Source organism: Lissotriton vulgaris, chromosome 2_1 (assembly GCF_964263255.1).
Source record: "Lissotriton vulgaris chromosome 2_1, aLisVul1.2, whole genome shotgun sequence".
Taxonomy (NCBI): Eukaryota; Metazoa; Chordata; class Amphibia; order Caudata; family Salamandridae; genus Lissotriton; species Lissotriton vulgaris.
This window is the reverse complement of record NC_141687.1, coordinates 153,491,422-153,514,961: the sequence shown is the minus strand read 5'-3', so window position 1 is coordinate 153,514,961 and position 23,540 is coordinate 153,491,422. Positions and strand designations below refer to the sequence as shown.

Here is a 23,540-nt window from a genome sequence, read left to right as displayed (position 1 = left end):
TTGATGTGGTTCATTTCTTAGTAGAACAGTTTGATAGGGGCCTTATTTATAGGTCACTTAATTGTTACAGATCTGAAATCTCAGCAGGACATGCGTTAGCAAACAGTAGAAGCATTGGGGAAAATGCCATAGAATTCTGAAGAGCATTAGGTTAAGGAGACCCCCCCAGACCTAGATATGAGACCTTTTGGGAAGTTAAACTAGTCCTGGATCTAGTAACAGATATTTAGATCGGAAGAGACTTTTTAAGATAGCTTCTCTTCTCTGTTTAATTTCCAGCCATTGTGTATCAAATGTTAAAGCTTTAGAGATAAGTAACAGGGTTTACGACGCCTTTGGAGTCAGATTTGAAATTATTAGAAGAATTAACACTATGTCAGACACAATTTGTTATCCTACGTTTGACTCTTGCAAAAAGTTGTGCGTAGTAGATTGCATGAGAGAATATGATTCCAGAATGAGTAAGCATCATTCTGATGGTGTTGAACAACTACTCATCTCATTTATAAAACCTTTCAAGGCTATAACGTCTGCTTCAATAGCAAGGTGAGTTAAATGGACTATGAATTTGGCAGGTGTTGACCTTAAGAAGTTTCAAGCACCTATTATGAGAGGAGTTATGGCTAGCCAATACTTCTGGAAAGGTGGAAGACTAGAAGACATCCTTAGGGCTGCTGATTGGTTAAACTCTAATACCAGTGGCGGCTCGCTGAGGGAGTGCTGCGGGGTGGGGTTGGAGGCGGGGGAGGGGCAAGGTAGGGGGTAGTGGGCTCGTACATACGACAGACAGGAGGAAGGTGAGTAATTAAATAAATAAAACTATTTACCTTGAGCCACTGTCTAATACCTGTGCAGAACATTACTGTAAACCATTCGAGCACATGTCGGATGCACTTTTACAGGACTACTTACATGAATAATGGTACCCTCCGGTCTTGTAATGAAATGGGGATTCTCCTTAATAATTATCAAGAGAATCTTGATTTTATTAAAGACAGGGAGGCTAACATTATCCCTCCCTCCCATCCCTGGAATTGGTTGGAGGGTTTGGATAATGTCATAAATAATAATACAAAAAAGAACAATACACACCTAAAGGAGGTTAATAAAATGTAAAATTGTACTAATTCAAGATTGTTATATACCTTGTATTTGTTTATGTGCTATTTATTTAGAATGTCTTACACCTATAGAGGATCTTTTAATATTCCTCTTCAATTTCAGATAATTTCCAGTACTTCGTGTCTACGTGTCTCCCTCACTTGGACACCTCTACAAACTGAGTGCCTTCTTTCCTTGGTTCTACAATGCAATGCAGGCGTTGCTTGAGGAGTTTCTTCATTTCCTGTTGTGCCATATTATTTTTGGACTTTTCTTAATACATGATGGAGAATGTTGGACCACATTTCAAAGAGGCAGATTTTACTGTAGGCATGCCTATTAGGGTCTCGCTGTATTCTGTTCGGGAACAATTTTGTTTGTGATATAATACTTCAAAATGGCTGTGTGGAGTTTGCATTAAAGGAATAATGCATAATGTTAGCATCCATGTCTTTAAATAAATCCAGATTCTCTTGGCATTTAATTAGGAGAATTGTTATTCCCTGATATGAGAACTGGGAGGAGTTTTCACTGAAGAGAAACAGTAGACAGACCGCTTCACAGAGGTACAAGTAAAAAGGCCTATACCCCTGGACAGTCATCCCTGCTGCTGCTGCCTGGCAGCACAGTCTGAGGTGAGGGGAGATGGAAGGGGTCACTCTTAGGGTGCCCCCTTTCATTAGAGCGAACAAAGGAGTGAAAATATGGAGCACCTCCAGTGCTCTTGCGCGAGACCGGTTTTTGTGAAGGAAAAGCATAAGGCAAGTCTGAAACAAAAGAACAGGGTAGGGAGACACAGCTTTTCCAAGACATGGATGTCCTTTGTCCCAACAGAAATTAAACAAATTGATACTTTCTAATATATCAATAGACTGGGAGCTACCTCTGAAGATAATGCAGGGTCCAGCCGAGGTGTGAACATGTTTTGGGCGAGTATGTTTGCTAATTGTTTTAGGAAACTGAGAGAATTTTACCAGCAGTAGTACTGATCTTTTAGCCTCTGAAGAGGGAAATGATCCTGTGTAATTGGCTAATCTTGAAGTCACTTTTGGGGCCAGGAAGCTCTTGCATTAATCCCAGCTCTCCCACTTAGCACCATGTGTGATATGCGGCCTCAGTCACTATCTACCTGGGCTATGTTGTCTGACCTGTATTTTTGGAGGGATGACAAAAGATGGACCTTGGTCCCTGACTAACACTTTTTGCTGAAGTAGCCAAGACTGGGCTCCACCGACGGGGTCTTCTCAATTTCTGTGAAGCATTTGTCAGTGGTGGTGCTATCAATGGTGCAGCAGGTGCAGTGGCACCGGGGTCCGAATGTATGATGGACCACCACGCCCTAATTATAGTTGTTTGTTTAGTACTATACCGTGGAAGGGAGAGGCATGTCTCTTGCTTGCATGAGGGGTTGTGGCTCTCTTGCAACACCAGTGACATTTGTTGCTGGTTTGTTTTAGTCACAACCTGATATTGTCTTGTGATAAATGCTGGAATTTGGAAATTTGACTCTTGAGATCTGTTCCTGGTTCCCCCACTTTCTCCATATGCCATTGCCGCTGGTGCAATTCTCATAGATGGAACAATTGCTCTATATTCAGGGCCACTGTAATTATGCGATTGTCCGGCTGCTGCAATTTTTGCACAATTATCGATTTGCCGCATTTGCCACATAATCTATCTTCTGACGCATAATCTGCAGATTTTAATAAACAAAAAGTGTTGCTTCTCCCTCAGACGGTTCAAATATTACTAAAAATGCAGCAACGTGTGTTACCGCGCACCACCGGAAGGCCCTTTGGACTGGTCACCTTTCTGTTGTTTTTTTCTATATTTGGGTGTGAGGTGCAGCAAATGCCCAGATTGTGTTATTAAGTTTAAAAATGATAAAATAATTAAGGCATACTATTACCTGTGTGTGCCGCATTTTGCTGCATAATTTGCATTTTCTTGCCGCATAATTTACTCAACCCTGCCGCATAATTTGTGCCTCTCTTGAAGCATAATTCCAGCAGCCCTCCTGGCTATATTCCCTCACAATAACAGACTCAGTCAGCAACATGCTGTACCTCAAGCGACCTTTAGGCGGCGCGGTGGCGCAAAGGGACACCGGTCCTGCAGTATTTGGAATAGAGAGCTCCCTTCCCTCTCCATAGAGTTCTCGGTGTTCCACGGTCGAGGGCTGCCCCTCAGCTCCCCGTATGCCGCCTACCGGCCCAGAGCAGCTTTGCACGCCCTGTGCGGGCCTGCATGCAGATGCCCCGTGACCCTACTCCACCTTCCCAGAGGCGGTGTCTTCCTTCCTCTGTGAGGGCCGCGGCTGCAGAGCTGCGGCCTCTCGCCGTGATTCACCCCAGCCGCAGCATTTAGATATTCCGATGTCCTGGAAGGTGTGCGCGTAATAATGTTATTTCCTTTGAACGTCCCAAAGCCATGCACTCATTAAAGGACAAAATAATTTTCACAAAAAGGAAATGCACAATTCTGCCCTCGGGATGAGTGAGATGTTTGTCGGGGTAGGGATCGGAGGAGGGCATGTCGGTATATCACGCTTTCAAATAATATGCTTAGATGATAGGCGAGAGGTAGGTGTGTTACGGTTATGGGTGTTCAAAGACTTTTCCTTCGCAAGCGAAATTGAGAAACTTCGCCCCTGGCGAAGGTGAGCGTAGTTGCGTCACTGCGCCCGAGGCGAAGCTTAACTCGCGGCCTCTCAGGTGACGATTTCCTGCGGCATGAAGTGTCGTCGCTTTATGGATCAGAAGGGCCGCTTGATGAGCGGTGCGCGGTGTGAGTGTCCTTAAGAGACTACAGCTCTGCCTGGACGCAATCTTAGAATTTACCCAGAGACAAAGGAAAATTCACAGGAGGCAGAATTCAAACACACAAACCTTCAAGGTTTATTAAAAATGAAGAATCAATACAGAATGCAAAAGGTAGTAGTCAATCCAATCAAAATAATGCAAAATGCAAAGATGTGGCTAGGAAATTGAACCTTATTCTACCCAATAGTCAAAGCCCTCTCCGGTCTTGCACAAAGAGACATAAGAGCCAGATGTCATAAGGAGCAGAGGACTCGGAACCAAGTCTGAGTGTTGCCTGATAAACAGGCCTATCTTCAGCAACTATAATGTTAACCATACTTTGTATCCTTACTTCCCTCCTGGGTCCTCTGCTACTGCAATGCTGACTGTACCTTGTGTTTCTCGCATCCCCTTGTACTCCCGTGATTCCCTGCCTTTTGTACAACTCCTTGACTATGTAAAGCGCTCTGATACCCTAACCGGTCAAGTTCGCGCTCTATAAAACACAAAAATAAATAAATAAATAGGTTAGGGTTCTGAGCCCGATAGTACAGCAGAAAAAACTTCACATTGTACAATAACTTTTGTTTTATGTCCAGTGAATGTGCTGCACTATGCCTTACACAGAAAACAAAAGGACATTCAAAATATGCACAGCACCTCCCTTTGGCTGAAGAAAGTGGCCTTCAATTGTATACATTTGTCAATCCGTCATCCGCAGGAACAACAGGAACAGAAAATTAATACAATTTATACATTTTGCAGAGCAAACAAGGCCATTGAGCTGACTCAGTTTCATAAATTGAATACATAACTGAAGGTCAGATCTGAGGCTCTCTGTGCAGGGAAGAGGAAAACATGACATTTTAAACTTTGGCAGTGCTGCTTCTTAATGAAAATGGAAACATGACTAGGCCCATTCAGGCTAAGTTAAGCATTTCACCATGATAGATCACATGGCAAATAATTGATTGCTTCTCATTTATTTTGCATAAAGCACAGTATTATTATATTTAGAATTCTCGTCCACTATAGCCTATAGGGGGGACATCTATGGCTGTCAATTGTGTAGTGTTTGCTGGAAACCTTCCCAGACAAGTACGAGGAGAAGCGAAGGGGCAGCAGATAGTATGGGAGGTTGGCATTGCTTAATTTGAGCGGTGGTTTCCGGTGCTCAGCACCGGCACTTAATTATCAACACCGGCGCTTCTCATGAGCACCAGTTAAAGACACATTCATTTACGGGGAGATTTAGTGATTTGCTGAGAACCACAGAATGTTGAGTCAATGTCGGTACTTGGACCTGATTCCCCAGCTCTGAAGTCAGCAACTCTGGCCATTAGCCACAGCCTTTCCTCACTTTCATGGTTAGTAGTTGGTTCTGTTTTATGCGGAGCTAACAGGAGAAATGGGCTGGTGCAAGCTGCCTCCTGATGAGAGCCCAGGCACTTATTTTTTTTACAAATGAACCACTGGAGGTCGAGGAGCGAGAGGCTGCTGGGCACGGGACAGGGTTGGAGCTTGGATGGGGCAGTGGGTAGGTGGGTGAGGCATGGCTTAGTACTTAGCCGAGGGTGGAGACAAGGAGCATGGAATGGGAGTTGCTGAGCAACAAGGGTCCATCTGCTGCCTCTTGCAACAACCTCAAGGCAGTAATAACGTTTCCACGTGCTGCAAAGAGGGGCTAACACTGCCTCCCTCTCTTTTTTGTAAAACAATTTTTTTTTAATTTACACTTCTCAAACTTTGTAGATTTAAAAATAAACATTTGTAAAATTATGAAACATCTAACTTTGCAACTTTGCTTTGCTCATATTAACTGATATTTCACTATGGTGTGATACCTTAACTCCCTCTGCCGTGTGAAATTTGTCAACTTGAGTCACTGCCCTAATCTAAAATATCACCAACCTAATCAAGGCATCACCTGATATTAGTGGCAACCTCCAAAATCACCGCCTCTCTATTAAACAAGCATTGGCGAATCCATCATCATCGAATCAACAATATCCACTAGGATAGCCCTTGTTCAAAAAACCCTCAACATGCAAGCCCACATTAGTTCATCACACGCAGTACTTCTCTCCAACTCAGCCTCCTAAAGAAGGTGAACCACTCATCCAGCCAACAGACGTCAAGATAACAGTGCAAACCTCAGTTGTGTCCAGACTAGACTATGGAAGTGTGACCTTAACTGGACTACCAAATTCACAACTGACACCGCTGAAGGTAACACTCAATGCAGCAGCAAGACTGATAGCTGGAAGGAGATGGTTCTGCCACATCACACCCTCCATCAAGTCTCTCCACAGCTCCCTTTTGGAGTCGGATCCTTCTTAAGATTAACCCTGGACGTAGTTCGCGTAGTAGCGCTATACGTAGCTACGCGAAGTGCACTTCACACTACGCGAGCTACGCGAACTGCGTAGTGCACTGTGCAAAATGCTGTTCGCACTGATTGCACAGTGCTGGATGCTTGTCCGCACTGTGCAATCAGTGCAAACCACATCTTGCACAGTGCAGGTAGTCGCTTTCTTCCGCTCGAGTATATTTCTACTTGAGCTGCAGCTTTCTTAACGCGGACTGGTAGTTTCTCATCGCGAGCGCTCATAAGCATACACAAGCACTCGCAATGAGAAACCTGACCTCCCCGCGTTGAGAATCTCACCGGGAGGTTTCTTTTCCACGCTCGCGATCGGCAACTTGATTTTGCTGATTGCGATCGAGGAAAATGTCTTGCCGGGATGTCATTTTGCTCACTCGCGGTTGCCAACTTGACGTTGAGGACCTCGAGCAAGCAAAAAATGACCGCTGCACTACGCTACGCTATGCTACGCGTGTTTGCACTGTGCTACGTGCAATTCGCTTAGTGCGAAGTAGCGCAAACTTTTCAAACTACGCGAGCGTAGCGTTGTACTTCACCCAGGGATACTTAGGATAGCCTTCCTGACTCATAAATTGCTGAACTATGACACACCTGAATGCCAAGCACACAACCTCACTATCTAAGGAGGCGGTGAGTGAGCTTCCTCCTGTTGGAACCATTGAGATGTAGAAAAACGAATTCCTAGGCCCGAACTTTCTTCAGTTCAGCCCCAGAATATGGAACGCTCTCTTACCTGAGATGCGGCTAAACCCATCAACCATCCCTTTCTAAAAGGACGTCAAAAGGATTTCATTTAACAGATCCTTCCTATGATGACCATGTCCAGGGTCGACACCTAGACCACCAGCCTAACCTGGTTACCGCTCACCATGCTGTAGCTAGCATTGACAAGCCACCTGGAACGGGCATGGACAAATCATCTTAGGTGTCACAACTTGCATCTTATTATTGTCTATGTGGTTGATGTAAATGTATTTACATGTTCCATACGACCAAAGGGGTAACATCTTTTCCTTTGTACAGTGCAGATGATGTCTTGATTTATATATTTCATATATTGTACTGTGTAGCAGGTTTTTTTCTGCACAACGCTCTGATACCTTTGGTTCACGTTCACTCTCACAATCAATTAAAATATTCCTAGCTTTAAGGTGCTAAGCTAATGCATGCAAACACAGTCTGTAATCTATTTTTTATTCCCCAAGTTTTTTCTGATGCATTACACCACCACTGTGTGTTAGTAAATAGAAAACAGCAGTATGGCAAGCTTGGGGAATAAAATGCTGGCCATTCAGATAGGAGACACAGAAAGAGACAGACAGGGACACTGGCATGATGCTGACTCTCCCTTAATTATAGAGGATTCTTAGTACGTGTGCTCCATCAGTCTCAAGTGGACGTTGAGGGATATCTTGGGGACAAACAGGGGTAGGGCTACTGTTCTGTGTAGAGCTGTGCATGCAAATACCCAAGAGTAACTGTCTTCAAATACCCATTCCTATGGAGTCAACAGTAAGCCCCTAGGTGGTCTGCACTACAGCTATCACTTATGAAGACTGTTATTGTCATCAAGACATTTGTAGATCTTTAGGGGTGGGGGCAGCATCTGAAGGGATGGAATGCATTAAAGACCTTCAGAAACCCCGCGATATGTGGCAGGTATATTGTGTGCATGCCCTATTTGGTACTGAGTGACTTGTTTGGGTGGATTGACTGTGGCTTTTTGGTAATGTAGCATACTCCTTTGCTGGATTACAGTTGACCTCAGTTTAGTTGAGTTGTGGTGTTTCCTATGACATGTGGATGCCTGCATTGATTACAGTGGGTCTTGGTTGTAACCACATGTATGGGTCCTGTGTTCTATTCTGATCTCAAATGTTGTTTCTTTTCATGCCAGGGAGGCCTGATTGTTCTCCACAATTTTCTGAGGACAAAACAGGATGTTACTACCTGCCTTGACTTGAAATGGCCATTGATGTTCCATGTCTTGGCTGGCAAGGCATTCTATAGTTTTACAGGCTGTACTGAGAATGCTTTCTGCCAATGGCGTTTTTCTTCGCGAAAGGAACAAGTAGTCGATGTGCTAGCCTTGCACGTAGTGTCCAGTTCTGGCACGATCAACAACATTTTACAAGTAGTTACTGCAGGCTTATCATTGGAATGGCTTCATGGGTGATACAGTGTCTTTTATGCTGCGTATTTAGCAGGTAAGGTTTGTAGCAGCTTTCCATATGTTCCCTTGGGTATGGTCGTAATGTCATTTTGCTAAAATGTATGGATTCTTTATTGTTTTTGTAGCAGGAAACAGTGAGGTCCTAGATACAAAGCCATTTACGTACTCTACCCATGATAGTACCAGGGTGAGAGTACTGTAAGTGACATCCCAGATGATGTAAATTGTGTCTTGCTCCCCCCACTCCGAGGTTTCTTACTCAGTTGGTGTTGGTGGTTGGACATCCAGTTTTCTGGTGAGGAAATAAAAATGGCTGGTCATCATCCATTTGTCGATTTGTTAGAACTTCTAATCGAGCCGTAGCTACTTCTGTCTTTAGGGATTTCCAGTTTTCGGATAATCTGTGTGTCATTGGTATAATTGTAACATGCGTGGGTGAAATGTTTGATGAGACCCTGTAAGAGGGTAAATAAAGTTTAAACAGGAGTGGAGAAATGAGTGAGCCATGTGGGACCCCTAACAGGGTGTTAGGAGATGAGGGGAAAATATTGTAAGAAAGTGCCCCTTTTTGACATAGTCACCTTCACTTCTTTGCCTAGTGCCTGATGCAATTTTGACAGAAATGGACTGGATTCCTGTTATCTGGGTCCCCAGTGCCAGATCTCTTTCCGTAAAACTGTACAATTGTTTCCCAAATTGGCAATTTCTTTAGCACCATCTGTAAGTCCCTAGTAAATGGTAGCTCTGGTAACTGGGGCAGGGCTGACGCATGTATTGTGCCACTCTAAAGGATCCCTCACCACACTCATGCAACCTGCCATTGCAGGCTGCATGAAATGGTGCAGAGAAAAGTGAAGACACAACATGGCACACCTCCTGTGTGCGGTGCCTGCAGACACTGCATGTAATATAAATAAGTCACCCCTACAGTAGGCCTTACAGCCCTATGGCAGGGTACATTATATTGCATGTGAGAACATATCTGCATATGAGCAGATATGCCCCTGTACTGTCCATGTCAGTTCTTGGACATTGCCAGTGAACAGGGAAGTACTGGGCACTGCTCATTACGAGTTTCCCAGCTACATGATGGCTTCACTGAAACTAAAGATGTTTGTTATCAAACATTTCGTATTAATAAGCCCACACTGATTCTTGTAATGGATTTATTAGTGCATGCACCCAGAGGGCACCTTAGAGGGGCCCCCTGAAAACCTCAATCAATCAATCTGCGTTTGTAAAGCACAGCAGTGTCTCACTCTGAGGGGTATCTGGGTGCCACGTCTCAGTCTGAGAGCCAGGTATCTTGAGCTGCTTTCTGAAGTCTGCCAGGGGGGGGGTGCTATTCAAAGATGGAGGGGCAGATTGTTCCAGAAGTTGGCGGCAATGTAGGAGAAGGAATGGCCCCTGCTGCGGCTGTGGCGTAGGGGGGGTGCATATAGTAAGGCGAATCGCAGGCGCCTTGCGGGCAGGTGGAAGTTGAGTCAATGGTTGATATAGGTTGGTCCTTCATTTTGTAAAGCTTTGTAGGCATGCATGAGGATCTTGAACTGGCATTTCTTCTGAATGGGGAGCTAGTGGAGTTTTCTGAGATGGGGGTGATGTGGTTCGTGAGGAGAGGTACAGGATGAGTCTGGATGCTGCATTCTCTATGACCTGGAGTCTTTGGAGGAGCTGGGTAGCGATGCTGGCGTAGAGAGTATCGCCGGAGTCGAGGCAGCTGGTGATGAGGACCTGAGTGACAGTTCTCCTGGTGTTGACTGGGAACCATCTGAAGATTTTGCAAAGCATGCGAAGGTTGTGGAAGCAGGAGGAGGCGACTGTGTTGACTTGTCTAGTACTTAATTTGTAAAAAAAGGAAAATTGAACCAGGGCCCATGTCTGGAGGACACTACAACTTGCACAAACCGTTGTCCCTGGCAGTTCCAACAAAACAACCACCCATCACACTCTTACAAGTGTGATAATTCATAGTATCGACCAGCCCTTCAAAGCTATAAGAATGGCTTGGGAGGCAGGTATTAGTTGTTATAAATGTCAATTCAATCAATAAACAGCTGTTGTTGTGCTCATACTTAAATAAGGCAGACAGCACCACCATGTGGTAGACTGTCATAAGTGCCGGTGCTGGTAATTAAGTGATGGTGCAGAACACATGAAAACACCGGGTCAAATTAAGCACAGGACTTGTCGTTTCATGGTTAGTTTGCTGCTGACGATGAACCCAGGTTGCGTGCATGGTCAGTTTGCGTGGGTGTAGGTCCATGTTCTACTTTCCACTAGCTGTGGTCCTATGCGGAAGCGTCCTTTCCAAAAATGAGTACTTCTGTCTTGTTGGAGATTAGTTTAAGACAGTTGGCTCTCATCCAGTTAGCTACTTTGTTCATGGCATTGTAGGAATTGGTTTGGTGGTGGAGGGAGTCTTTGGTGAGCGAGAGGATGAGCTGAGTGTCGTCTGTGTATGAGATTATGTTGAGGCCCTGGGATCTGGTGCTGTCTACATGAGGGGTCATGTAAGTGTTGAACAAGGTGGGGTGAGGGATGATCCTTGGGTACGCCGCAAATGATGTTTTTTGGTTCGGAGGTTAAGGGAGCCAGCCGGGACCTTTGAGTGCATACTATAAGGAAGGAGGTAATCCTTTAAAGGGTGTTTTGTTGCATGCCGATGTTGTAGAGTCTGTCGATGAGGGTGTGGTGGGGAACGGTGTTAAACACAGCAGAGAGGTCAAGGAGGATCAGGGTCACAGTCTCTCTATGGTCGAGAAGGGTTGTGATGTCATCTGTGGCGGCGATCGGAGCGGTCTCTGTGCTGTGGTTGGTGCGGAAACCTGATTGAGTAGATGGTTTTGTTCCAGGTATTCGATGAGCTGTTGGTTGATGGCCTTCTGGAGTACCTTCACCGGGTAAGGGAGCAGGGGGATTGGTCAATATTTTTTTAGCTCGCTGGGGCAGAGGAGTGTTTCATTAGGAGGGGTCTGATCTCTGCGTGTTTCCATCTGTCTGGAAAGACCACTGTGGAGATGGAGGTGGATGTATTGATGATGCTGGTGAGTTCCATGCTGATTGGATTGATTCCGAAGTTTAAGAGACAGTGGGGGCAGGGTCGGTGTGTGCCCCGTAGTGGATGGAAGACATGATGGCTATGGTGGACTGCGTGGTGAGCATAGACAAGGTGATGATCGTTCGGCTAGTATGCAGTGGTTGGTTGATGTTGAGGGTGAAAGTTGTTGTAGATGGTGGCAATCTTGCTGTGATAGTAGTCAGAGAGAGTGTCGCAGAGTTCCTGGGAGGAGTGGATGGTGTTTTCCGTGGCTGCTGGGTTGGAGAATTCCTTGACTATAATGAAGAGTTCTTTAGTGTGGTTGGACGCTGCATCAATGCAGGCTGTGAAGTCCCCTCTCCTGGCTTCCTTGATGCACATGTGCTAATTGCTGAGGGCTGCTTTGTGAGCAGCTCTGTCAGAGGGGTTTTTCGTGCTGCGCCATTATTTCTCAGTTTGGTAGCAGTTGCACTTGATGGTACTGAGCTTTGGGGTGTGCCAACTGGCTTGCTTAGAGGCTTTGTTGGTTTTTGCAGGTTTCATAGGTGCAACTCTATCGGTGTATTGATGGTTCAGAGCTTTGGGGTGTACCAACTGGCTTGCTTAGAAGCTGTGTTGGTTTTTGCAGGTTTCATTTTTGAGACTCTATCGGTGCATGAGGAAGAGAGAAGAAAGCAAAGCTAACTAGAAATGACAGTACAAACAAATAGACAGTACACACCAATAACAAGGTGAATGACAGACATACCTATAAAGGGGGCGGAGCTAGCGCAATACAAAGATGGCACGTCAACAGAGCCATGAATTTGGTGATAAAAGAAAAGATTATACACAAGGGCAGTAGACAACACAAAGGTGACTGTATCTGACATAAAAAAATAAACATTTAAGTTTTGTGTAAACATAAAATAGGAGTGATTAATATGCATTTTCTTAATAACAGTTTAAGAAGAGGAAATATTCGAAATATCCATTTTTTCATCCCAATGATCATGGATCAATTTCTAGAGATTAGCTGGGTCCTCATAAATTGTTGTTTTATCTTTATAAATCACTCTGAAATGACTTGGATGAATCAATTGATAACAAGCACTCATTGATCTGAGCAGGAAGAAGATCAAATAATTCCTTGAATCGAGATGCTGTTTCTTTAGCAACATTCTGAGTAGGAAACACCTTATGAACTAACCAAAAAAGCTGCTTTTTAATGTTAGCCATATTAAGAACCTTGTGAAGGTCAGTGAATTCCAGAGAACAACACCCTTTGGTTAAGGAGAAACCAAGGGATGCTTCTTCTGGCCCAGTCTGTGGGTTCTTTAAATGTTAAACTTTACAGACTTTGATAGATCTAGCAACTTGTCGAGAAAGGAGGTAAAGAATGAAATTGGGTCACTTACTTCAATTTCTTCTGGCAGGTCATGAATCTGTAAATAGTTCCATCTATTTCTGTTCTCTAAATCCTCTCTAAAACACTTCAGAGTTGGTTTTTCTTTCTGCATTGAGTCAATTTTGGAAGTTGAGTCTTGAATGTCACTTTTGCTGTTCAGCATCAGACATTCTTTTTTCTAAAAATAAAATACCACATTTTTTTCTTCCAGCATTTGCAGTCTTTTGTTTGCTTCCTCTTCATTGGGGTGAAAAGCACATATTTCCTCCTGCAATATTTCCATTGAGATGGAAAAGGTGGATGTGCCTGATGAGGGTCGGTCTAGCTTTAATCTTTTAGTTGCAGATGAAGGGTTTGAAGATTGTGCTGAGGCGGTAAGTTTAGGAATTGCAGACAGAATAATATCATGCTTAAGGGAAAGATTGTCATCCATTGTGGGAGACAAATGTTAGGATCATGTCAAGTTCTAGGTTCCAGACTCTATTGTAGATAATCTATTGACAACGTAAGATGTCTTGTTTTCCCCATAAAACATAGATATGTGGCACTGCAATGACACAATGGTCCACAGACCTCAGATAATAATGAACTTTGGTTTCTGCCACTGATTCTAATCAGGAAGAAACACATGATGCTGTGAGAGCTATCAGTGAACCTTTGTCTCTTTTTTTTAATTATATTTATTATTTTCAATGTTGCACACACTTTATACATTATACATTGTTCAGCATTAATACTTCATGCTTCATAGATATACAAACATTTCATTACACCTTTCCACAAACATTATTTATATTTCTTACTTTACCACTAATAAACGTTAAGCCCTTCTTGGGTCTACATGCGGCCCAAATCCTTCTTTCCACCTACTTATGGGTTGCCATATTCTTAAACCTAGTGTCCTTCCCCTTTTCCCTTTTCGTGCATAAATATTCTTCTCCATATTATATGCATTCAACAGATTAGCCAGCCAGGTTTGTAGTGTCGGTGGATTTTTGTCAAGCCATGCCCTTGCTAAGGTCAATCTGTATACTGACATTGCCACGAACAGGAATTCCTGCTGTGTATAGGCTCCTTCCATACCCAGACCTAAGATTATCCGAGCTGGGCTAAGTTTGATTTGAAAACCCAATGATCTGTCTAGAAATCCCTTGATGTCTCTAACTAGCGTATGTAGTTGAGGGCAGGTAGCAAATATGTGAATAATATCAGCTTCGCTAGCGTTGCATCGGGGACAGTTTGTGCCCATGGTCCCGCCCCATTTAGCTATCTTAGCGGGGGTATGATATAATGAATACAGATTTTTATAATGTTGTGACTGCATGGAGGATGAGCACAATATGGTACGACCTAGGTCCAGTGATTTCTTGAGCCACCCTGCTTCCACGTTAAGTTTTTCCGCCCATTTATTACCCACTTTTCCTAAATCATCAGTTTTCCCTTTAACCAAACAGGCATAAAAAGACCTAATGGTGCGATCCCCCAAAAGTCTAATTTTTTCCAGTATCTCTGAGATACTGGAAAAAATCAGTGAACCTTTCTCGGTCAACTGATTACAGGAAATGGTTCACTTGTTGTTTAGATTGGTCAGAGTAATAAGCGAGGTGGATTCTTCCTTCTCTACTTTAAGCATGTGTTTTAAAGAAGAGATTTCGGTACACTCCTATTAAAAGAATTGCACCAGTACTGAGAAGTGCTGGTACACTCACATGAAAAGCATTGCACCAGTGCGGGAAGTGCTGGCATGCTCCTTTTTTCCATGTTTTTTTTGTGGAAGAGGTGTGGCGCAGCGGCCAGGGTGCCTGACTCCGGACCACGGTGTTCACGGTTCGATCCCTGGCTCTGGCGCAGGTCAGCCCAGCACCACGTGACTCTGGGCAATAGCTTGCTTAATCTTCCCGAGGGCCCCCAGCGCTGGGAAACCACTTCAGAGGTAGCTGTGCGCTTTACAAATTCAAGGTTATTATTATTATTGTTATTTAATATTGCACTAGTACTGAGAAGTACTGGTATCTCCAATTAAAAGTATTGCACCAGTACTGAGAAGTGCCGGTACATTCCCATTTAAAGTACTGCACCACTGCTGAGAAGTGTGGGTATGCTCCCTTTAATATTGCATCAGTGCTGAGAAGTACTGGTAGCTCCCATTAAAAGTATTGCACCCGTACTGAGAAGTGCAGTACGCTCCCATTCATATTGCACCAGTGCTGAGAAGTGCTGATCGCTCCCATTAAATGTGTTGCACCAGGGCTGAGAAGTGCTGGGCGCTCCTAGTATTAATGCACTTGTGCTGAGGAGTGCTGGCATGCTTTTTGCACCAGTATTGAGAAGTGCCGGTACACTCCCATTAAAAGTATTGAACCACTGCTGAGAAGTGCTGTACGCTCCCGTTAATATTGCACCAGTGCTGAGAAGTGCTGTACGCTCCCATTATCAATGCACCCGTGCTGAGAAGTGCTGTACGCTCCCATTATCAATGCACCCGTGCTGAGAAGTGCTGTACGCTCCCATTATTTTTGCATCAGTGCTGAGAAGTACTGTACACCCCCATTAATAATATTGCACCAGTGCTGTGAAGTGCTGGTACTCTCACTTTCAAATTGTAAAAGTGCAGGTACTCAGTACCTTCCCATTTAAAGGACTGTGGACAGTACCATAATATACTCAGTGCCCGAGCGCTACTCGGCGCTTTGTCGTGCAGCAGGCATTGCGATAGCACAGGCTGTGTGGGTCCCACATGCTACGGGCCTCCACCCTACCCCTGACACACTACGAGGAGCCGCCCGGCTGCCGGCACCCACAGCGCGCGCTACTCGGGCCTCTCATGGAGCAAAGGATGGGTGGAAGGTACCGCGGCTCTGCGGAGGAGGAGGCGGTGGGAGGAGAGAGGGGAGTGAAGGAGGGGGTGGAAGAAGCGAGAGGCGGGCCAAGGAAAGGGGCGTCTGCGGCATCTGTCAGCTTTAGAGCACGGGCCTGAGAGAAAGGAGCCGGGAGCGGGCGTGCAGCGGCGGAGGCTAGGGCGTGCAGAGCACCAGCGCCGGGATACAGGACAGCGCTTCAGAACCAGGAACAGCGGAGCGGCGCCAGACCAGGGACACGGGAGCGCCACCAGGACCCTGCGGAGCGGCGCCATACAGAGCAGGCGCATAAATACAGGGCAGCGGCGCTGCAGCGGGGCCAGACATACCAGGAGCTCCGCCGTGCCACCTGCACCCACCGGGCACAGGGCATCGAGGCCAGAACCAGGACTTCCAGAGGCACTAGGGAGGCTGGAACCGAGGATGAGATACCGCAGCCAGTGACAGCAGAGCCCGGGAGACCAGAGCCCGAGAGACCAGAGCCCGAGACCAGGCAGAACCAAGGACAGCACCGAGGCCTCCGGATACAAACATACCCAGGCCACCCGAACCGAGATATCAGAGCCAGGAGCGGCGCATACATCAGAACCAGGGAGGGGTGTGAGCAGTGGTACCAGAACCAGGATAAGCACATATCAGAACCAGAGAGGGTGTGAGGCAGTGGTACCAGAACGAGGAACTGCACATATATCAGAACCAGGGAGGGTCTGATGCAGCGGGACCAGTAGCAGTCAGCCCAGAGTTATCAGAACCAGCTACGAGTCAGAGGCAGTAGTTCAGAACCGGAGAAAGGACAGACATACAGAAACGAGAGCTGACCCGCGCAGTGGCCCCGGGCTCCTTGTTTCCAAGTGCCACCCTCCCCAGTGAGGGCCACCGCCCGCCCGGCCCCTGCGGCGCTGCCCTCTCCTCGGCGGGTGGCCGTCGGGGGCCCGGTCTGAGCCCCGCTCTGGACGCACCCCTCCGTTCATTGCCCTCCCGCCAGCAGTGCCCGGTCCCTGCGCCCCCACGGTGGCGGCCGTGGCTCCCCCTGGCACCCGGCTCGCCGTGCCCTGGGGCCCCGGGGGCTCCCTGCCCACGGACCCATGATGTGCCTGGAGAGCAAGAGCTCGGGCAGCAGCCCGGACTGCAGCGGCTGCACGGGGGCCGGCGACGACGAGGAGGTGCAGACCCTCTCGGGCAGGATGAAGGACTCGGACCCGGAGCTGGGGCCATCGCTGGACGCGCCGCACAAGCCGCGGACCCTGGGCCGGGCCAGCGTGGCGGCCGCCGGCATCCTGAGCGTGGGCAACGTGCTGAACTACCTGGACAGGTACACGGTGGCAGGTAAGCCCTTCTCCCTCCTATGCCCGAGCCTCGCAGGGGAGGGGACAGCTGCTCAGGGAGCAGACACCTGCTGTTTGAAACAGACAACCACTCCTGGGGAGACACCCACTCATGGGGAGAGACCCGCTGATAGGAGCAGACACTCACTCACAGAACCATTCACGGCACCAGCAGACCCCCTCTCCCCGAAACACTCACACACTCATGGGCGCACACACCTGCTGTTTGAAACAGACATCACCTTAGGAACAGACGCGCACTAATGCGGAGAGACACGATGATAGGAACAGGCAGTCACTGACAGAACCATTCCCGGCACCAGCCCACCCTCCACTGACTGAAACACTCACACACTCACGGGAGCAGACACCTGCTGTTTGAAACAGACACCACCGCCTGGAGGGACACCCACTGATAGGACCAGACACTCACTCACAGAACCATTCACGGCACCAGCAGATCCCTACTCATTGAAACACACACACACGCGTTGGAGCGCACACCTGCTGTTTGAAACAGACACCACCTTGGGAACAGACACGCACTCATGGGGAGAGACCCGCTGATAGAAACAGACACTTACGGACAGAGACATTCACGGCATCAGCCGACCCCCCACGGATTGAAACACTCACACACTCATGGGAGCAGACACCTGTGTTTGAAACAGACACCTGCCATTGGGAACAGAAACTCACTGTTGGAAACAGACACCTGTCCATGGGGACAGAACCAGGGACCATTACAACGGAGCAGCCCCTACTCGATAAAACTGACACCTACTCACGTGAATATACCCTTGGGAGCAGACACTCATTGACAGAACCAGGCACCAATGCCAGGGAACAGGCAACTGTCCATGGGAACAGACATCAACCCACGGGAACAGCCATCCACTCACGAGAATACACGCCCTCCCATTGGAGCAGATACTGGCTCATGGGGAAAGGCGCCCACTCTTGGGAACAGAGATCCACCCGGGGGAGCCGACTCCACTCGTGATAGCATACACCTGCTCGCGAGAAGAGACACCTGCTCGTGATAACGGACACCAACTCATGGACAAAGACACTCATTCATAGGGCGGGCACACACTCATGGAAACAAACTCCCATAGGAACAGATAGTTATGAGGAAAGATACCCGCTCAATGAAACAGACACCCTCTCTTCGAAACAGACTGCCTCTCATAGAAACAGACACCCGCCCATTCAAACAGACATCTGCGAGTTGAAATAGACTCCCGCTGATTGGATTAGACGCTCACTTATGAGAAAAGATAGTCATGGAAACAGACACTCAAGTATCAGGCATTCATTCATTAGCTCAGGCATGCACACTTGAAAACAGAGACCTGTTAATGGGAACTGCTACTCACGTTCACAAAAGACATCCGCTCATATATGGGAAGAGAGACACAGCAGGAGAAAATGTACTCACAGACTGGAATATGCACTCACTCATGGCAAAACATACCCACCAATTAGAACAGACATCCACTCATTAGAACAGACACTCGCTTATGGGAACTGAAACCTATCATTGGAACAGACACCAACTGGTGAGAAAAATCACCAACCAACTCATTGGAGCAGACCCTCATTAATTCGAATAGACACCCGCCGGTTTTCACAACTCCCACTCGAGGGACCAGACACCCACCACGCACGTGGACAGTGAACCATCCATTGTAACGAGTGCTCATTCATAAGAACTGACAGCCACTTATCAATGCAGACAGGCACTGATGGGAAAATACAGCCAATGACGGGACACCAAAGATAATCATGGGAACAAAATATCACCCAAAGGAACCCCTCATGGGAACAGACACCCGTGTATTTTAACAATCATGCAAATACTCCCCTTCAAGAGAGCTTGTGGGTCACACAGCCACTCACAGATAGGCAACACCACTCATGGCAGCAGCGCACACCACTGAAACAGACACTCACAGGAAGGAACACAAACACACCCATGGGAACAGCAACCCAAACTTGGGGACATTTACACGCAAATACTCACACACAATAAGGGGGGAACCAGGCCCAGGGGAACACGAAGAACCTTACACGCCAACCTCCAAGGAACATCAACACACCAAGCAAACACCACCCTTGTCATAGAACCACCAAATGCGACCCCCAACCCACTCATGGCAACTCTAACCCCCTCATGGCAACTCTAACCCCCTCACGCTAGAAAATGAGCAAGCAGGGGGGCAGAATCAGATGTGTGGGAACAAGCCCAATGCTCAAGGCAACCAATGCATGGAAGTGAACCCAGCCCTCACTGGGTCAGACACGTAGTGGAGGAAACAGACACCCACTGCTGAGAATATGAACCCTCCTATAACGACATGAAGCTAGTCAAAGACACCCACACTCAGTTATAGCAACACCGATGCACAACACACGCGCTCAGTGGAGACAGCCAGGTTCAATGTTTAATCTTCGATCAGTGCAAGCAGCACCCCTGCAGATTTGAAATGAAGGGCGAGGACTGAGCAGTAAGAGTCAAGTATTTCAACCCAGATATTTTAGTGATGCACACAACCCTTGCTTCCCCACGTGAGCCCTCCCACTGAAGGCGAGTGGGGGATTCAGGCCCGGGAGAAGCCAGAATTACCAAGGTCAGAGAGTCTGGGCCTGGGCGAGAGGTGTCAGTTCCTGGACATGGACCCAGCGCCCACCAAGAGAGGGGGGGGGGGGGTTAGGGGTGGAGTGGCCATTTAGGGACTGTTTGCCATTTACGTATTTATGTAGCGCCGACACTACCCGAAGGTGCTAGAGCGCTTTTCAACAGAAGTCGCGCATTACACATGGATAATAATGTTCACCGGCCCTGCCAGCGGGGGTGGGGAGGAGAGGGGTGAGGCTGCGGTGTCACCCAGCAGGGGGCCGAGGGTATGGTCCAGTGCGCGTGCGGCAATCGCATCATTCCTAGCAGAGGAGGGCGCCGCGGCCATGTGGGGCGGTCCCGTGGGTCCAGGACGGGGAGGGCGCGCGCTGCGGGTGTCGACGGACGGTGCATGGTGTGGGTTGCTGCAGTGTGAAAGCGCTGCTGCAGTGTACAATGTATGGACTGACGGCAGAGTGCATGCCTTGGAGCGCTGCTGCAGTATGTATGGGTTGACGGCAGAGGGTGCATGTGCTGGAGGGCTGCTGCAGTGTGCAGTGTGTATTGATTGACTGCAGAGTGCATGCGCTGGAGGGCTGCTGCAGTGTGCAGTGTGTATGGACTGATGGCGGAGTGCATGCGCTGGAGGGCTGCTGCAGTATGTATGGGTTGACGGCAGAGGGTGCATGTGCTGGAGGGCTGCTGCAGTGTGCAGTGTGTATTGATTGACTGCAGAGTGCATGCGCTGGAGGGCTGCTGCAGTGTGCAGTGTGTATGGACTGATGGCGGAGTGCATGCGCTGGAGGGCTGCTGCAGTATGTATGGGCTGACGGCAGAGAGTGCATGCGCTGGAGGGCTGCTGCAGTGTGCAGTGTGTATGGACTGACTGCAGAGTGCATGCGCTGGAGGGGTGCTGCAGTGTGCAGTGTGTATGGACTGACGGCAGAGAGTGCATGTGCTGGAGGGCTGCTGCAGCGTGTATGGGCTGACAGCAAAGAATGCATGCGCTGGAGGGGTGCTGCAGTGTGCAGTGTGTCTGGGCTGACGGCAGGGTGCATGCGCTGGAGGGCTGCTGCAGTGTGCAGTCTGTATGGGCTGACGGCAGGGTGCATGCGCTGGAGGGCTGCTGCAGTGTGCAGTGTGTATGGGCTGACGGCAGAGGGTGAATGTGCTGGAGGGCTGCTGCAATATGCAGTATGTATGGACTGACGGCAGAGTGCATGCGCTGGAGGGCTGCTGCGGTGTGCAGTGTGTATGGGCTGACGGCAGTGCAGTGGGTGCCTGCCTTGGAGCACTGCTGCAGTGTGTATGGCTCCACGGGGAGGGCGGTGCGGCTGACGGCCAGTGTTGAACAGGCTGTAATGCAATCAGGCAGTGCCTGATTGGCTGCTCTGACTGGTCAGTGTGCGGGCCGGTTTTTGGGCTGAATTTAGGCCTGTTCAGTTGGGTTTTACTGCTGATTTCCCTGATAATGCCACCACTGTAACCTATCTGATGCACCAACGAGAACCACTTTTATTTTGGTGCCCAGGTCTATTTTCTGTCCCAGTCCGACACTCATGATGACAGAGGGCGCATGCCTTGGAGGGTTAGTGCCAAGGCTAGCCCTGGTTGGGGCACTCGCATTGTGCAGCATGCATGGACAACAGGAAGGAAGGGTGGTGCGGCTGACTGCTTAGAGTGTATGCATGCTTTGGAGGACTGCTGCAGTGTGCAGCGTGTATGGGCTGAGGTCAGAGAGTGCATGTGCTGGAGGGCTGCTGCAGTGTGCAGCGTGTATGGGCTGAGGTCAGAGAGTGCATGCGCTGAGGGCTGCTGCAGTGTGCAGTGTGTTTGGGCTGAGGTCAGAGAGTGCATGTGCTGGAGGGAGGCTGCAGTGTGCAGTGTGTTTGGGCTGATGGCAGAGAGTGCATGCTTTGGAGGACTGCTGCAGTGTGCAGTGTGAATGGGCTGACGGCAGAGAGTGCATGCCTTGGAGGGTGGCTGGAGTGTGCAGTGTGTATGGGCTGACGGCAGAGAGTGCATGTTTTGGAGGGCTGCTGCAGTGTGCTGTGTGTTTGGGCTCAGGTCAGAGAGTGTATGTGCTGGAGGGCTGCTGCAGTGTGTTTGGGCTGATGGCAGAGAGTGCATACTTTGGAGGACTGCTGCAGTGTGCCGCGTGTATGGGCTGAGGTCAGAGAGTGTATGTGTTGGAGGGAGGCTGCAGTGTGCAGTGTGGATGGGCTGATGGCAGAGAGTGCATGCTTTGGAGGACTGCTGCAGTGTCCAGTGTGAATGGGCTGACTGCTTAGAGTGCATGCCTTGGAGGGAGGCTGCAGTGTGCAGTGTGTTTGGGCTCAGGTCAGAGAGTGCATGTGCTGGAGGGCTGCTGCAGTGTGCAGTGTATATGGGCTGAGGTCAGAGAGTGCATGTGCTGGAGGGCTGCTCCAATGTGCAGTGTGTATGGGCTGAGGTCAGAGAGTGCATGTGCTGGAGGGCTGCTGCAGTGTGCAGTGTGTATGAGCTGAGGTCAGAGAGTGCATGTGCTGGAGGGCTGCTCCAATGTGCAGTGTGTATGGGCTGAGGTCAGGGAGTGCATGTGCTGGAGGGCTGCTGCAGTGTGCAGTGTGCAGTGTGTTTGGGCTGATGGCAGGGACTGCATGCTTTGGAGGACTGCTGCAGTGTGCAGTGTGTATGGGCTGACGGCAGAGAGTGCATGCCTTGGAGGGATGCTGCAGTGTGCAGTGTGGATAGGTTGACGGCAGAGAGTGCATGCCTTGGAGGGAGGCTGCAGTGTGTATGGGCTGAGGTCAGAGAGCGCATGCACTGGAGGGCTGCTGCAGTGTGCAGTGTGAATGGGCTGACGGCCGAGAGTGCATGCCTTGGAGGGAGGTTGCAGTGTGTATGGGCTGAGGTCAGAGAGCGCATGCACTGGAGGGCTGCTGCAGTGTGCAGTATGAATGGGCTGATGGCAGAGAGTGTATGCCTTGGAGGGTGGTTGAGTGTGCAGTGTGTATGCGCTGGCGGCAGAGAGAGCATGCTCTGGAGGGCTGCTGCAGTGTGCAGTGTGTATGAGCTGACAGGCAAAGAGTGCATGTGCTGGAGGGCTGCTGCAATGTTCCGTGTATATAGGCTGACGTCAGAGAGTGCATGTGCTGGAGGGCTGCTGCAGTGTGTTTGGGCTGAGGTCAGGGAATGCATGCCTTGGAAGGAGGCTGCAGAGTGTATGGGCTGACAGCAGAGAGTGCGTGCTCTGGAGGACAGCTGCAGAGTGTATGGGCTGACGGCAGAGACTGCATGCGCTGGAGGACTGCTGCAGTGTGCAGTGTTTATGGGCTGACAGCAAATGAATGCGCTGGCGGCAGAGAGAGCATGCTCTGGAGGGCTGCTGCAGTGTGCAGTGTGTATGAGCTGACGGGCAGAGAGTGCATGTGCTGGAGGGCTGCTGCAATGTTCCGTGTATATAGGCTGACGTCAGAGAGTGCATGTGCTGGAGGGCTGCTGCAGTGTGTTTGGGCTGAGGTCAGAGAGTGCATGCGCTGAGGGCTGCTGCAGTGTGCAGTGTGTATGGGCTGACAGCAGAGAGTGCATGCGCTGGAGGGCTGCTGCAGTGTGTATGGGCTGACAGCAAATAATGCATGCGCTGGAGGGCTGCTGCAGTGCGCAGTGTGTATGGGTTGAGGTCAGTGAGTGTATGTGCTGGAGGGCTGCTGCCGTGGGCAGCGTGTATGGGCTGACATCAAAGAATGCATGCGCTGGAGGGCTACTTCTGTGTGCAGCGTGTATGTGCTGACAGCAAAGTGTGCATGCGCTGGAGGGCTGCTGCAGTGTGCAGCGTACGGCAGAGAGTGCATGCGTTGAGGGCGGCTG

General features: G+C 48.8%; 1 protein-coding gene across 2 annotated transcripts in view; it reads left to right on the top strand.

The window, feature by feature from the left end:
• The first annotated feature begins 15,850 nt into the window (after positions 1-15,850).
• Positions 15,851-23,540, top strand: part of LOC147729730 (sphingosine-1-phosphate transporter SPNS2-like) — a 327,355-nt gene continuing 319,665 nt past the window's right edge. Inside the window, exon 1 of one of the 2 annotated variants that reach the window (XM_086954611.1) lies at positions 15,851-17,072. In XM_086954611.1, the coding sequence (XP_086810737.1) occupies positions 16,832-17,072 (241 nt within the window). In that variant the 5' untranslated portion in view covers positions 15,851-16,831. The remainder of the gene's footprint in view (positions 17,073-23,540) is intronic. The other variant, XM_086954612.1, reaches the window with a different exon arrangement.